The sequence below is a fragment of the Rhizopus microsporus genome, assembly GCF_002708625.1.
Source record: "Rhizopus microsporus ATCC 52813 unplaced genomic scaffold scaffold_11, whole genome shotgun sequence".
Classification (NCBI taxonomy): Eukaryota; Fungi; Mucoromycota; class Mucoromycetes; order Mucorales; family Rhizopodaceae; genus Rhizopus; species Rhizopus microsporus.
The window spans coordinates 704,742-721,284 of record NW_019671926.1 but is presented as its reverse complement, the minus strand read 5'-3'; the positions used below and the strand labels follow the sequence as shown (position 1 = coordinate 721,284).

Below are 16,543 nucleotides of genomic sequence, written 5' to 3'. Positions count from 1 at the left end.
AGAGTGAAAGAAAAGGAACAAAGCTTTTACATCGTAGCGACAATCATCCCCAAGAAGTGCCAATTCGATTTGACCTAATAATAAGTCAAGGTAATGTTTAAGAAGAAAAAAGAAAACTATAAAAGTAGGTACACGACGACAGAATGAATTTATTGATATTGTATAAGGGTGGGTGGAGCAACAGGGTCTGGAAACCGTAGGCTTAAGCCTTCCTTTTTTGGTTGGATGCTTCTTTCTTGTGAGAGCGTGGAGGAAAATAACACTCAACTTCACTCTCTTGAAGTCCATGTCTTGTCTTTTGAATGATTTTATCTATACTGGCCTTGGTTATTTGTACACAGCTGTACGCTAACTTTAAGACCAGAGACAACAAAAAAGGTATTTCATCCAATGATTCCGGCATTTTCAATTATTTGGACATGAAGGAGGTAGATCTATGATTAAAATTTTCTACCATTGCTGTAATATATACACCTATATTAAATATTGTCAGCATCAAAAGCTAAGAAACAATTTATCTATTGATTTTTACCACTAATGGTTATTCCAATTGCGTTAGTGCCATCGATCTTTGCTTGGTACTGCGAGAGAAGTCTTGTATAAAAGCTTCTCATCGTTCTGGGAGTCTTGATTTCTCTCGTTCAGCTTCTTTATCCCTTTTGGACCGTAGTCTTCCAAGCTTATTTTCAGGCACATTATCTCGTTCGAAAAACATTTGAAAACCAAGTCTGTATGGCTGTCTGAAGCCTGTCTTGCTTCTCCATACTCGTCGGCAATTGCTCTGTTGATGTTTTTACTTTCTGCTGACGAGGCGCTACCAGATGCTCTACGTAACTAGTGTTAGTCTATATACTACTATTTTATATGAAATTGCCAAATTACTTTTCTGTTTCAGTCTTTGAGATATTGGCTGTAGTTTTGTTGTTGTTGTCAGTATTCGCAAGAACGCGTAAGGAAAAAAAAAAAAAAAAGATGAGTCTTTTAATAAACAACAAATCAAAGGGTGACTGCAAAAGTCTTCGTAACTTTATACGTTCCGTTTCTTTTTTTTTTTTTCAAAACGGACAAAATTTACTAGCCGCACTGTATCAAAGTATGCTTAAACAGTCGGATGATCCGATCCGGATGAACTGTTTCCAAATATGAGCGTAAGTACAATCAATAAGCCCAAGTATCACATGACATCCTCAGTAACAAGCATACAATAACACTATGCGTAGTTTCCACTGAAGCAGTTACATTCTAATAATTTTATATACGTGCGCACAATATCAGCAACCAATGATATTTCTACGCGCGCATACACAAAAAATAAAAATAAGAACTGCGTTTGTGCGTGTGGCTAGACCTTTTTCTTAAAAAGGCAACCTCTAATTTTGGGCTGAAAAAATCCATTGAAGCCTAATCACGCATTCAATTTAAATTTTTTCCTTTATATTACTTCTCTCTCCTCTTTTTTCCTATTCTTTTTTCTTTCCGTTTACTTTCTTTTCCTCTATATTTACTTTTATATTTGGGTAAGTTTTTATATGACGCTTCATAAGTTATAGTCAAAGAGAGAATTGTTAACCCCCCTTTTTTCTATTAAAAAGGGTTTAGTTTTATAGTATGTCAGAAGAGGATAATACCAAACAAAACAGTTTGGATAATCAAGCAGATAATCTAGATGATACATCATTGAATGTTTCCAACCAAGAAGAACAATTGGATACTATAGCCCCTCCTATGGTTGTCATCACAGATGATAACAATAACGATCAGGAACTCGATCAAAACGATATAGAAATAAAGGAAGACGAGACAATAGCGTCACCCTCCACCATCGTCAGCAATGATAGTAATAGCAGCAGTAGCAGTAGCAATGATAGTGACAATAGTTCCCAGAAAGATAGTCTACCTCCATTAGACGAAACACACTTTCAGGGACCCATCGTCGACTATTATAAAAATAAAAATATCTTAATGACAGGCGCAACAGGGTTCATCGGTAAAGCCATCTTGTGGAAGCTGATTCAATCTCTCAGACAACATCTCGGTCAAGTCTATATTCTTATTCGAAGTGGAAGTAATAAGCGTAGTAAGATTGGTAGACCAGCAGAAAGATTAAAGAATGAGATATTCAGTAACAAGGTGAGAGAGAAGTGACTTTTAATATGCATCATTTCTCATTTATTTTTGTCAGGCTTTTGTATTACTGAGACAGCAGATAGGGAAGGCAGTATTTGATGATATAGTCAAGAACAAGATTATTCCTATTGCTGGTGATATTATCTCACCAGACTTGTCAATGACTGAGGCAGACCGGGAGCAGATTGTTCAAAATGTCAATATTGTGATACACTGTGCTGCTGCATTAAATTATAATGAAAGATTAGATCTTGCATTAGAAGTAAAGCAAGGGATTATTATTAAATGTCTCCTATTAATCAATTTTTGTCCTTAGACAAATACCCTAGGCACATTAAGAATGATGGATTTGGCAGATGAATGTAAAAATATGGGTAATAATAATAATAATAATAAGAAAAAAGAACTAATAATCCCTTGTTGTAGAGGCATTCATTCATGCATCCTTAGCCTATACTGACCCAAGTTTACCCAATGGCCATGTTCAGGAACGCGTCTATCCAATGAAAGTTGGCGATCCAGAAGATTTGTTGACCGAAATTGTCAATCTTGAACTTCAAGATATTCCCAAAATGACTCAGCGTATCCTGAGCCATTACCCAAACACATATACATTCACCAAGTCACTGACAGAACATTTGATCATGAAGCGAGTCGACATAAACCGTGTAGAAGAGGCTCAAGGTGGCAAGGCTCAATGGCCAGTCGCTATTGTACGAGCCACCCAGGTGGGTGCTGCTGCTGATGAACCCTTACCAGGATGGGTATAAAAATGAAATATATTCAATACTTCAAAGTTATTAAAATGATCATAGGCTGATGGTATTACAGGTGCAAATGGTCTTGTCTACTTGATGGGTAAGGGCATTCAAGTGCTACCGCCTGATATAAATAGAAGCATGGCCGATATCATACCAGTTGATTATTTCGCTCGCGTCCTGATTGCCAGTGCTGCCTTCATGACCAAACCAGGCTACAAGTTTGTGTTGCCTTATAACGAAGTCTTGGCAGACAACGACGACACAGACAGTATTGTCATACCCAACATCCAGTATTTCCCATACATCTATCAACTATCGGCTACCGGACTCGTGAGCCATACGACATGGAAAAACGCCTATGAGGCTGTTCGCACCTACTGGTCTCGCAATTCAAAACAAGTTCTTCCCAGCGCAGAGGACTACTTTGGAGCAGGACGATCATTATTCAAATCGAGCTTTTTCATGAAGTACAAACTACCTCAGTCGTTGTCTTCGGCCATCAACGGTAAATCCGCTGATGCCGTCAGTCGAACAATCGAGCTGGCTTCACGTGTAGTGGAGTCGATTCAGCCATTCCTACGCCATCATTGGCTATTTGATCATCAGAACGTACAGCATCTGGAACAGGCCATTGCAGGTGACGGTCAGTTCGACGTGTCCAAATTTAAAGACCTTGACTGGAATACGTATATGGTAAACTATGCCTACGGTACACACGCGTATATTTCTCCATCACCACCTGCTGGCTTGAGAAACATCACGGTCGCCGACGGGTGGTCCTGTTCGCTCTATGTCTTGCCAGAAAAGAAGCATCCGATCATTGACCGACCTATCGAGTCTGTCATCTTTAGCGCATCTGATATTGAAAAGAGAACAGATCGTATGCTGAACGAACTAATTGCGTCTTTGGAGAACCCTAATCAAGAATTAAAAGACAAGAAGAAGATGGAGCAATGGGTAAATGATTTTGACGCAAGTTTGGATGATTGGTGTCACGATGACTCTGATCGATTAAAGGATACGAAGAATATGGGTCATTTGGGATACTGGCTCAATCGTCCAGATGAGGAGCATGTTCGGATTGAAGTACTAAACGATCAAAGAGTTGGAAACTGCATTAAACAGGTAATTCTAAACGATTCCATTGAAAGCAAGTGAATCAACTCTTTCAATAGATTGTCGAAACTTCGGGCGTTCCTCAAAAGACGGTGGTAGGAGAAGCACTAAAGATTCTTCAACGCATGCGTGAACGAACACAGCTACACTATATCTGGTCTGCCGGCTCCTTCCTCCATGCGCTCTTTGGACGTCTGTTTACTAGTCTTCGTGTACGTGAAAGTGACATCATGAGACTACGACAAGAATGCCAGAGCAAAAACGTCGTTTATGTACCTGTGTCCAAAACGATCATTGACCAAATCCTCGTATGGTACATCTGCTTGCGATACGAGCTTCCTCTGCCTGCCATCGTCTGTGACGAAGCACTGGCTCTGCTCGGCCCAGTCTCTGATATACTTCGCATTTGTGGTGCTTACTTTGTCCGACGCGATCTTGCGTCTCGATCGCCTCTAAACACAGCCGTCGCAGCAGCTTATACTGAGGTTCTCTTGAACGAGCATGGTGCACTGTCCATGGTCATCGAACGCGCTCGGTCTCGCACTGGCCGACTTCAGACAGCCTATCATGACGGGGTGATCAACATGATTATCGAGGGTACCCTAGGCCATCATCAGTCCAGAAGCGAGAGTGTAAACGAACTATTACCTTCTCCAACCGAATCATTTTCGACCATCAAGAAGGACACGATATTTGTTCCTGTCAATATTACCTATGAAAAGATTCCAGAATTGAGAACACTGATTGATCAGGTCTTGGATCAAAAGCCCCGGACAAACAGTCTGAACGTGACATCAACTGCTTTCTTGCGCCCAAGTTCGGCAGTAGCAGGTAGAGCAGCTACAAAAGATAATATTTCAGAGCAAGGTAAATATGGTCGTGTCTTTGTTGGTTTTGGAAATCCTGTCGATATACGAACGAGTGTTCAGGAAGCAAGCCTTTCAGATAACAAGCGAAAAAGGTACTTTAACAGTAGTGATTTTTATGTATATTAACTCTATCCAGTGCTATTCCTGTTAAAGATGAAGATGCCATTGCTGATTTTATTGCCAAAAAGATTCAGCGTGGTCAACATGAAGCCTCCGTGGTCAGTCCTGTGACACTAGTTGCCGCAACGTTGTTGTTTGGAAGAACGACTGGGGGTATTACGTTGGGTACAGTGTGTAAACACATAACATGGCTCCACAAGGAACTACTAGAAAAGAACATTAGTGTTGATTGGCAGCCTGATGAAGATGTGCATACCATTCTTTCCTACTCACTTCAAATCTTGGATGCACGAAATAACGTGACCATGGATGGAAAGCGTATTACAGATCAAACGATTATCAGAGTAGTCGAGCACGCTGATAATGTCATGGATCTCTCGTATATGGCAAGTCAATTGATCGAGATATTTTTACCAGAAGCACTCTTTTCTGTCGTTTATTTGTCAACCTCCATGAAAAAGGCCACACGTAAAGAGTTGCTGGCTCAGTTTACGTTTTTAGTGCGTTTATTTAGACATGAGTTTATTTATCCATGGAATAGGGAAGAGGTATATATATAACATAGAAAACGTAACAAGAAGGCTAACTGCTGTTTTTAGAAATTTGATCTTTTATTGAGTTGGTTTGTAAAAAAGAACCTGCTTGTGAAGAATGAACAAGAGGAATATGAGAAAGCAGTGACTTTGGAGAATAACGAAGGGGAGTATACCCGTGTTTGTATACTAGCGTCATTTATATACCCTACTTTGGACGCATACTGGATCACATCATGCTCGTTATCAGCATTAAGAGATTTACCGTACATGCCTCGCAAGATCGTGCCCGTGCTATCCCAGTGGATAGCAGCTCACTTGATCACGGGTAGGAGAACAGTCTATAGGGAGGTATTGTCGACTGAAGCCAGTCAGAATGCAGTCGATAACTTTTTGGCAATTGGCTTTATTGACGCTGTTCATCCCAAGACGAAACTGTCTCCTGATGCTCAAATCCTATTGCTTGAACTTGGCGTAACAACAAATGAAGATCTCGTCATGGTCTCGAGTAGAAAGAATATTGAGCTAGTAAGTCAATGATTCACATGTTGATCTATACATTAAAGCTTACTTCTTTATAGATAAATGGGGAAGAAGACTGTGAAAATATACTGCTACAATTATCGGATATTGCATCTCTCTGTCATGAAATTGAAAAGTATCGTCTTGTTACAGACAGCATTACCCTTCGTCACAACGCACAAGTGTTTGACAAGTGCCAGAATCAGATACGATCCATCTTACGCGCAGAACAGAGTTATGCATCGCAACATGGTATGAAACTGGATAAAGATGAAGATCAAATGATCCAATTGGTCTATTCATTAAAGGCAGCCTCTGTTACAAACGTACCTAATGAAGAAGGATCAGGGAAGCATTCTAGAAGAGTGTCTCAGGCCTATAATTTGAAATCATAATTATTATTTAAATAAATTCTTAACAATTTTTTTTGTTCCATTTGATGATCACTGGACTTGTTCAAGACACACAAAAGAAACACATTTTACAACAGGTCTCTACTATAGTTGTTCTTTTGGCTTTATAAAAATAACCAACCACCTTTTATAGTTCCCATTACCAGAATTTGAGGAAGCTGGAGGTCTTTGGATCTGTCCCTTTTGTCAACCTGTTGACAAATTACCAGAGGCTTATTCTATTATTACTCCACCTATTAGTCAAGAACAGCAATTACATGCTGTCAAATCAACAATAAAGCTACATTTGGAAGAGCACAGAAAAAAATTGTGCAAGCGAATGGCAAATGAATCAAGACTGGCAACATATGAAAAGGTATATTTATACTTTATATAACATGCATACAATGTATTTATATGAAATAATAGAATCGTACAGAAAGAATGAAAAGAGTTCGACTATGGATTGAGGGAACAGTTAAAGATAGAGGCTTATATGAAAAAAATCCATTCTAGATTTATGTATATACAATATACCCTCCCTTTGTTAAGTAATAGGTACAACAATATCCTTTAGTAATTGAGGCTGTGGCCAAAGCTGTTTGAAATAAAAATATTAGACAAATGTAAATATGAATATCCTGAAATACCTTTGCAAACACTCTTCCTTTAATTAAACCCATCGGGACGGGTCCGTAACCCCTTGAATCGAATGAATTACTCAGATTATCACCAGCTACCCACACGTGTCCTTTAGGTACACTGATATATTTTCGATCTCTCACCGTTGGATCCACACAAACATTGTCACCTGGCTTCAAAAATATATTATTCATAACCGTATTCCTATCAAAAAAAGTCCAACTTACCATGCCAATAATTCTTTTCAAAACAGCTCTTCCTGGCACAGCAGGCGAAGTACAGACGATCACATCACCGATTCTTAACTCTCTAAAACGTTGTGTGATATGCTCAACACCTACAATTCCTTCCATGTCAAAATAGGGCAGCATTGAGGGGCCTAAACACTTTATACTAGGTTAATTGTCTTGATCTAGTAAATGAATTATAGATTTTACCCAAGTCATTTCAAACACATGTTGGTTAAAAAGATGAGCAAAGCAGCTGAACTGAATAACCAGCTTTGATGTCTTGAGCATAAAAGGAATGAACCGCCCCATTGCCTTTGAAAAGAGTAGATAAATCTTTATTGAAACAAAAACAAATCATACTTGGGCGCGGAGTCCGCAAATCAAAAAAAAGTCGCCTGGGCCTGTTCAAAGAACCACAAGAGACTGAACAATCTCCTTAAATGAGAACCAGATGATAAAAGAGTTTTGACCAATACCTTGAAGAGACGATCCGATGTGCATTTGACGGTTAAGCTATCTAAGGTCTTGTAGTATGTATGAAATCGTTATCTCCCATTGTTCCCATCTGGCAACAGTCACGGATGAATTTGGATGCCTATGAGGGATCTTGTTCAGATAAAAAGGAAAGTGTGTTATCAATAGGGAGGAGAAGATCGAAGCAGCTGTATATGCCCAGGATTTACCTCCACTGAGCCAACCAAGGCGCTAGCGAATGCACTAACTCCTAGTACAAATGCTCACGAGTGCCCAGGATCGTCCAATTCAATTGATAATAGTTTTGATTGAATTGGTAACTGGGTTCTATAAACTTCACCTAATTATTTCGTCCATCAAATCTGAAATAGATTTTTAATTAAAAACAAAGCAAGTGCCATTGAGCTTTCGGTTAGAGCACATATCCTCTACTGAAATGGCAATACCTCTCTTACTACACCTGTGCGCATGGCGACGATTAAGAAAATGAGTAAAGAATGAAACTTGATGTATAAATTATGAAGTATATTGTACATCAAAAGAGTGATATTTGATTTTGGTATCTCAGTAAGCCATTTGGGTTTAATAAAAGACTGTTTAACCATACAGTAGCAGAGGAAATAGACGTTTTCAAATGCCGCTTTTTTTTTTTTTTTTTTTCGTCCATTTTGGTCCCTGTCAAATAAAGACTCTCTTCTCTCTTTTTTGTCGCTGTCTATTTTTTGAAATGACATTAGCAAGTGCTCGCTGCTTATTACAGCAGCAGCTGAAAGGAACAAGAAGAGCATTCTGGACTACATCAGTTGCTTATAAGGCAAAAGAGAATCCATATACAAAGACGCTTTTGTTACCAAAGACAAGTTTCCCTCTTCGAGCAGACGCAGCCAATAGAGAGCACTTGTTTCGTGATCGTTGTACGAACGAATTGTATCCATGGCAGGTATATACATAGTATAGAAGATCCATGGAGAAAAGAATGATATATAAACCATTTTTAAGCTCAAAAATAATCCAAAAGATCTCTTTATCCTTCACGATGGACCACCTTATGCCAATGGAAACGTGCATGCGGGTACTATGCAAAATATGTATGTATATACTTACTTATTTATACTGTCTATTTAGGGCATGCCTTGAATAAAATCACCAAAGACATCATCAATCGATACAAACTACTTCAAGGACACAAGATATAGTAAGGAGAGAGAACGTTTGAAAAGTGTACAATAACACCATTTGAACAATAGCTATCGTCCAGGATGGGATTGTCATGGGTTGCCTATTGAACTTAAAACCTTGGAGATGATCAAAGTAAGAAAGAATGAAAACTGTTGAACTAGTTGATTTATACATACAACTTTTTATATAGAAGGATGCCTCATCATTATCACCTATACATCTCCGAGAACTTGCTAAAAAAAATGCGCTAGTTGTAGTTGAAAGCCAAAAAGAAGACTTTATGAGCTGGGGAGTGATGGGCGATTGGAATAATCCCTACTTGACACTTCAAGGAGATTTTGAGATCCGACAGCTTCGTGTATTAAAAGAAATGGTCAAGAAAGGTATTCGAGGAAAGGATATAAAGACAGACCAACATTTAACACGTATTATAGGCTACATTTATAGACAATTAAAGCCAGTGTATTGGTCACCTTCTTCAAAATCAGCATTGGCAGAAGCAGAGCTAGAATATAAGGACAACCACGTTTCTAAATCTATCCATGTACAATTTCCTATCGTTTCATCGCCTATTCTCAAGAAGTGGAAAGACAAGCAGATCAATGCACTTATTTGGACCACAACACCATGGACCATTCCTTCCAATAGAGCAGTCTGCGTTCATCCTGATTTGGATTACTGTGTTGTTGAAGCAGCTGATAAGAAACAATGTTGGATTGTTGGCAAGGATCGTTTAGAGGCATTGGAGAAAGAATTAGAGCAGAAACTGAGTGTACTCGATACGTTTAAAGGAAATCAATTGGTTGGTTCGACTTATCAACACCCATTGAGCTCAAAACATTACCCCATACTTGCTGGAAATCATGTTACTGCAGAATCCGGAACAGCTCTTGTTCATACTGCACCTGGACATGGTATGGAGGATTATGAAGTATGTCTTGCAAACAATATCCAGCCATTCAGTTTAGTAAATGACGAAGGTAAATTTACAAAAGAGGCAGGGCCTCACTTTGAAGGAAAGTTTGCATTCAAGGAAGGAAATGACACGGTGATCAACTTGCTTGAGAATCAATCTTTTCTTGTGAAAAAGGAAAATTACATACACAAGTACCCATATGATTGGAGAACAAAACAGCCTGTTATGTTGCGGTAAGAAACTCTTTCTTTTTTCTATGATTGACACAAATATTTACTTATTATTTTTAGTGCAACAGCTCAATGGTTTGCCAATGTAGAAAACTTGCAAGAAGCAGCTGTAAAGGAATTGGAAAAGGTGGAAATGATTCCCAAGAGCTGTACGTATACACGCTTATATACAATACAAACTAAGCATATGATTTAGCCATTCGCCGTTTACAACAGTTTACTTTGTCACGAAAAGAATGGTGTATCTCTCGTCAAAGATCATGGGGTGTGCCCATTCCAGCCTTATATGACCAGGACGGCCAAGCACTATTAACTGAGAACTCGATAGAACATATCATTAGTGTGCTAAACGAAAAGGGAACAGATGCTTGGTGGAATGAAAAAGACGACAACATATTCGTTGCACCTGAATACAGAAATAATGGAAAAGTTTATAAGCGTGGATATGACACCATGGACGTTTGGTTTGACAGTGGATCATCATGGACCATGCTTCAAAACATACCTGGAAGGTAAATACATATATATATATATATATATATATATAAAAGAGAGAACTAACACGTAACTTGATAGAGATCCAAATAAACCAGTAGCTGATGTTTATCTTGAAGGAAGCGACCAACATAGAGGATGGTTTCAATCTTCCTTATTGACATCGAGTAATATAAATTTTGATAAACAAAAAGATACATGTACTAAGGCATACATATAGTCGCTTTAACTGGAAAGGCGCCATACAATACGTTGATTACACATGGATTTACACTAGACGAGAAAGGAGATAAAATGTCAAAGAGCTTAGGAAATACGATTGAACCTGCGCTTATCACAAGAGGAGGAAAGGTATGGGACTTGCTGTGTTTAAGAGACAGATCAATTTATGCTTTAATAGGACAAGAAGAAAAATCCTGCTTATGGCAGCGATGTACTTCGACTTTGGGTAGCAAGCTGTGATTACACAAAGGATATGACGATTGGCCCATCCATTATAGGTACACTGAATATAATATACTGAAAAGAGAAAGAAGATATAACATTTTGTATAATAGCCACAATATCTGATAACTTGAGAAAAATCCGTACGACAGCTAGATTCCTGTTAGGAAACTTGCATGATTTCGAATTGAAAAACTATGTAGATTATGATAAACTTGCCGAGGTAAAGCCCATATCTTGTTTTTATATAACAGAACCAACCATTTTTGGGGCTTTTAGATTGATAAATATATGTTATACGAATTGTATGAGTACAATAAGGCAGTAACAAAAGCATTTGATGAATACTCCTTCTACAAAGGTAATATCCATATGTAAACTCTGAAACATAGCTAAACCATATTGAACAATAGCTGTTCAACATGTTCAAAACTTTACAAACAACACGCTGTCGTCTTTTTATTTTGATACAATTAAAGATAGATTATATAATGACCCCGCCGATTGTTTAAACAGACGCATGGCACAAACAGTCCTTTATGAGATCCTCAGATCGTATACGACATCGATTGCACCCTTTGTCTGTCATACAGCAGAAGAAATCTTTGATCACTACAAACACCTAAACCCTGAGCCGCAATCAACTATCTTCAAGACTGGCTGGCTCCGTTCTGTAAGCCCATCAGTTAGCTAATATAAGGTCTAATATATATATATATTATTAGGATGACAGATGGTATAATAATAATATAAATGAAAAGTGGTCCGTGCTCTTGGATCTCAAGTCAGAAATCAATCAAACATTAGAAAAAGTGCGACAAGAAAAGTACGTGTGTGTGTGTATATAGTATTATGAAAGCATACTAATTTCCCTCACTATTTACAGGCATATCCGTACTTCTCAAGAGGCTGAAGTTATTCTTTACTTGGACAGTAGTACGAAATTGGCAAATATTCTTCAGTCCTTACAGCCAGCAGAATTATCTTCTTTATTCATGACGTCTCATGTTTACATTAATACTGATCCAAAAGGAGATAATCTATTAACAGAAAGAGAATCTGCAATTCAAGGTAAGAAAAGGAGGGAACATCTGTTTAATATCCACGATCTATTAACATGCACCATTTCTGTTTTACTAGGCGATAAATGTAAAATTGCCCTACAAAGATCTCAACATCATAAATGTCCTCGTTGCTGGAATTATTATTCAACAGAACAAGATCAATTATGCACACGCTGTGCTCATACACTTGAATAATAATAAAAATGATCACGAGCAGTTACACATTACCTCTTTTTTTCTTTTTGTTTTCTTTTCAAAACAAATGGATCCTCTTGAATTCTTTGACTACTTAGCTAAAAATACGACTACAACAGCCGTATCGACGCCACTGCAACACGAAAATGATTATGTAGAAGAATGGAATGAATTGCTTTTCCCTTTTAAACAAGAAAAGCAAAGTAAAAAGACACATAAAAAAAAAGAGGAGTCTTAACTTTCTACTATTAGATCTTCAGCAAATCATTGCTAATCAACTTCAGGCGTTAAAAGAGCTTGATGACACACATGAAAAAGACAATATTGTACTCAATGACAGAATGTATCAAAGTTATGATACACTATCAGACGATATTCATAATCATCAAATACGTTTGATGGCTGAAAAAGAGCAATATGAAAAAGAAAAGGTATGGATAACGAAAGTGCGTCGACAACAGGATGAGAAAGTCAAGTTAAATGTCGGAGGCCAGTTATTTGAGACGTCCTTGTCGACATTAAGGAAGGATCCAAATTCAATATTAGCCTATATGTTTGGAGGTAAAACGTATATATGTGCTTGTCGCTTTCTGTAGCATTGATGTACGATTAGAGCCAAAGACAGTAAAACCGGATGCGGATAACTCTTACTTTATTGATCGGGATGGAACCTATTTTAGACTTGTGCTGAACTATTTGCGAGATTTAAAGGTACACTTTGACAACACCCTTAAGTTAATACTAAGTACGTTAAAAATACACTAGATTCCTACTGGTGTAGCGAATGATCCAAAGATGTGAGTAGTTAAACATTGTAAAGTTAAGCTTGTTGTAACTCTTTTTTTGTATGTGTGCGCATAGCATGGATGAATTAATGCAGGAAGCCAGGTTTTATAAAATTGCTGGTAATATGTATACATCATCAATAGATTGAACCTATAAATACAAACCCTTTCACAATTTAGATTTACTCAAGCTAAAATGGCAACGTTTACCCACACTCACGCAACAAGAACTACACGACTTATACCCACTTCCAGCAAATTCATCTAGTTATCAGCCCATAATACTCAATCTGTCGAAGCGCAATTTGGCTAACCTGGACTTCTCTGGTTACCATATTGATCCACGCTCTGATTTTTCACATAGCAACTTGGAAAACGCTCGGTTTGACTGTACCAGATTTGGTTTTGATTTTGATCGTCGGGTCAACTACAGGTATGCGTACTTAGTCGGTGCTACTTTTCCAGAAAAAGGAACGGAATATCGGGGCTCAGGCATTGATTTTCTGTTGGATGGCGCTATAGTGAACGAACATGACTTGTATACATAATAAAGTAATGGTTCTTTTTGTTCTGTTGTAAACATGTTAAAGAAAGTATGTATCAGGCGGGAAGGGTGATAATGAGATCTTTGTCTCTAAGAAGTACTCATAGCACAACATCCATTTTATATTCATATTATCAATCAAAAGATAGGTGATTATCCACTAGCTTTAAGACTGGTGTATAAAAGACATCTGATCTCGTTTCGTTTCAGTCTGCATCAGTGACATTAAAAGCTCCTTCTGAAGCATCTAACAAGGCTTTTGATAGGGTGTCTACCATAGTTTGATGCTTCAGAAACATTTTGTTTGATTTATCCATGTCATGAAGCTTTCGTATTTACACTTATAAATACTTGTAGTATGAGATTAAGAAAGAACAACACAAAAAGAGACTGATTATAAAAAACGCTATTTTTGTAAAGCGCAATATATTCGATTCTCATTGGCTATAATTAACTCACATAGTTCTGTCTTCATGGCTCAATCTATAGTATAAAGACTCACTGGGCATCTTTCTTTGGTTACTACTTCAACTATATCACAAGTGTTGTTTACGTTTTTCTTTTTTGTGAATGAAAAATAGTGCTTATACGGAAATTCAAAATAATGTAAAGTCGTTCGATTTTCATTCGTCGTCAGATGCTGTGTATATCTATCATTAATTCCCGCTTAAACGGCACTAACTGCTCTCTTTCACATTTCTTCTTTACTTTACACATTATGCATCGAAAAAGTACTTCTTCAGATTATTTTAATGGATCACTTAATCCAAGTATCTATACAGAGCGTCATTCACTGCCACCACCGCCTCCTCCTAATACAACAGCAAAACCAACTCACACAAATACATTTGTTCACAAACTATACAAGTAAGATAATCATGACAAAAAAAAAAAAAACAAAAAAAAAAACTAAGTATATGTAGTATGGTCATTGATACCCATTACCAGCACCTGATATCATGGGCATACTCAGGTTCTTCCTTTATTGTCTGTAATATTATGGAATTCTCAAGGGATGTCTTGCCAAAACACTTCAAACATAATAATTTTTCAAGTTTTGTGAGACAACTAAATATGTTAGTACTTATTTTCGGATTTAAATGTCCGCAAACTTTGTCTCACAACGCCTGATAGGTATGGTTTTCACAAAGTGAACAAGTCGCCAAGAGGACATCGCACATTAGCAGAGAATCAGATCTGGGAATTTTCGCATCCAAAGTTCCTACGAAATCGACCAGATTTACTAGATGATATCAAACGTAAAGCCCTCGAATCAGAGACTGGCAAACGCGAGACAGGTGACATTCAGAGCCACTTACAAGTGATGCAGGCATCCCAGACCGACTTAATGCAGCAGATTCAAAACTTGTATGAAAATTTTTCACAAGTTATGAAGGAAATGCAGGAATTAAAGCAAAAGCAAGACCAACAAACTCAAATCATCAGAACAATGACACATTATATCTCCCAGCAAAATGGTGGTAAGTCGCACGTGCTAGTCAACATGACTTATCTGATCCTTAAATTACTAGGCCAACTGCCACCAGAATTAAATTTAGATCAAGTGGAAAGAAAACAACCCCCTTCAATCTTCATTACTTCTCATGACCCTTCTTCAAATCAACCAAGCCATGACAGTCTCTTGAATGATATGCTTCATAGGTCACCACTAACGGTTCAGACTCAAAATTTGCCATTTTCAACAAGGTCGTTATCTCCCTTCCGTAGTCCATTACCACCCAGTCCCAGTCCGAGCATGCTTATCTCTGATGATGAATTAGATGCTGCTAGCTCACTCTATTCTCCCAATTCGCCACATACTCCTAGACAGTCCTCTAGCTCACAGAATCCCTATCCTTCCTTTATGAATTCTCTTGATCCTTTATCTCATCAATAATGTCCCTGCTTTTTTCTTAACATCTATATAGCCATGATATCTATACATTATGTAATACATTTAAATTTTATTCATTGCCCCCACACACAATCTTGTGAAAATATGTCACCCCTTACTACACACAGATACCATCGCACTTGCCTAATTTGGAAATAACGTCAACTGCAACTTTCGGTAACCAATGAAGCCTGATCTTTTTTTATGCGTCTTTGAATAAGCTTGACTTTTTATACATTTAAACAAATATTTTATGAAGGAAAATAAAAGGCCACTATGGGCGCATTGAAACACTATAATTTCGTCCCGCCCAGGCCAGATCAAAAAAGATACATAGAATCTAAAAAGTCTATTAGATCGAAAGATGTTGAGGGGAGAGAGGAGGAGGAGGAAGCCAATGGAGGAACTTTTGCCCTAAGCCAGGTGGTGGAGACGGTATATCTTGTTCGTGGCATAGGTGATCAAGCTCGTAAAGAGTAATATATACAAGAGGCCAACGAGAGAACCAGAAAGAAGCACTAGAGAAAAAATACAGTTTTCGAGCCGGTAACAAGTTTAAAAGGAAGGATAGGGAGTCTATAATAGTGCGTGATATTTGGAGACGAGCATGTATACTTAGGCAGTGAACAAAATGGATCTTCGTAAGCAGTTGGTTAAGATGCCTGGGACAAGGTTTTGACTTATAAATTACTTTTCTTTAGTGTTATAGACAAACTTTATTATGTTGGACAATAGATATGAATCTGAAAGATACGCTATTTTTAACCTACTTTGTTGTCTTTCCCGTGCTTAGTTTTATTTCAAAAGAGGAAAAAACAAAGAGGAAAAGAACGCATTGGAAATATTGATATTTATAACAGTTAGCTGAAACGCGAGATAACCCTTATTTTCCTTTTTGGGTTTGTATACTTGAATCAATTTTAATTTTCCTTTCAGCTCCCTTTGTAAGAGAGCCCTTTATCATAAAACACTACTAGAAAGCAATAAAGACACAAGCCAAGGAGCAAATGT

At 37.8% G+C, this 16,543-nt stretch overlaps 6 protein-coding genes across 6 annotated transcripts; 5 read left to right on the top strand and 1 right to left on the bottom strand.

Annotated features, from left to right (window-relative positions):
• Positions 1–1,384: 1,384 nt before the first annotated feature.
• On the top strand, positions 1,385–6,443 carry RHIMIDRAFT_314267 (uncharacterized protein; the record flags this gene model as incomplete). Its single annotated transcript, XM_023614922.1, has 10 exons — positions 1,385–1,517; positions 1,593–2,130; positions 2,183–2,389; positions 2,444–2,501; positions 2,554–2,891; positions 2,943–4,013; positions 4,064–4,965; positions 5,010–5,541; positions 5,593–6,054; positions 6,108–6,443. Exons 2-10 carry the CDS (start codon positions 1,609–1,611, stop codon positions 6,441–6,443), a joined length of 4,428 nt encoding a protein of 1,475 aa, XP_023465163.1. The 5' UTR covers positions 1,385–1,517; positions 1,593–1,608.
• Positions 6,444–6,487: 44 nt separating this feature from the next.
• On the top strand, positions 6,488–6,956 carry RHIMIDRAFT_238890 (uncharacterized protein; the record flags this gene model as incomplete). Its single annotated transcript, XM_023609056.1, has 3 exons — positions 6,488–6,538; positions 6,595–6,816; positions 6,870–6,956. 3 exons carry the CDS (start codon positions 6,488–6,490, stop codon positions 6,954–6,956), a joined length of 360 nt encoding a protein of 119 aa, XP_023465162.1.
• A 2-nt stretch (positions 6,957–6,958) lies between these two features.
• On the bottom strand, positions 6,959–7,600 carry RHIMIDRAFT_204239 (LexA/Signal peptidase; the record flags this gene model as incomplete). Its single annotated transcript, XM_023606744.1, has 3 exons — positions 6,959–7,255; positions 7,310–7,468; positions 7,520–7,600. The coding sequence occupies 3 exons, from the start codon at positions 7,598–7,600 to the stop codon at positions 6,959–6,961; spliced, it is 537 nt and encodes a 178-aa protein (XP_023465161.1).
• A 913-nt stretch (positions 7,601–8,513) lies between these two features.
• Positions 8,514–12,309, top strand: RHIMIDRAFT_204372 (Isoleucyl-tRNA synthetase; the record flags this gene model as incomplete). Its single annotated transcript, XM_023606752.1, has 17 exons — positions 8,514–8,726; positions 8,786–8,858; positions 8,912–8,981; positions 9,034–9,097; positions 9,156–9,348; positions 9,400–10,114; positions 10,172–10,260; positions 10,308–10,623; positions 10,688–10,773; positions 10,827–10,957; positions 11,007–11,106; positions 11,164–11,273; positions 11,330–11,411; positions 11,464–11,723; positions 11,776–11,876; positions 11,937–12,143; positions 12,219–12,309. The coding sequence occupies 17 exons, from the start codon at positions 8,514–8,516 to the stop codon at positions 12,307–12,309; spliced, it is 2,901 nt and encodes a 966-aa protein (XP_023465160.1).
• Positions 12,310–12,376: 67 nt separating this feature from the next.
• RHIMIDRAFT_238887 (POZ domain-containing protein) lies at positions 12,377–13,642 on the top strand (the record flags this gene model as incomplete). Its single annotated transcript, XM_023609055.1, has 6 exons — positions 12,377–12,512; positions 12,562–12,870; positions 12,923–13,020; positions 13,075–13,106; positions 13,171–13,214; positions 13,275–13,642. 6 exons carry the CDS (start codon positions 12,377–12,379, stop codon positions 13,640–13,642), a joined length of 987 nt encoding a protein of 328 aa, XP_023465159.1.
• A 714-nt stretch (positions 13,643–14,356) lies between these two features.
• On the top strand, positions 14,357–15,535 carry RHIMIDRAFT_238886 (uncharacterized protein; the record flags this gene model as incomplete). Its single annotated transcript, XM_023609054.1, has 4 exons — positions 14,357–14,505; positions 14,562–14,714; positions 14,773–15,119; positions 15,171–15,535. The coding sequence occupies 4 exons, from the start codon at positions 14,357–14,359 to the stop codon at positions 15,533–15,535; spliced, it is 1,014 nt and encodes a 337-aa protein (XP_023465158.1).
• Between the last annotated feature and the right edge of the window lie 1,008 nt (positions 15,536–16,543).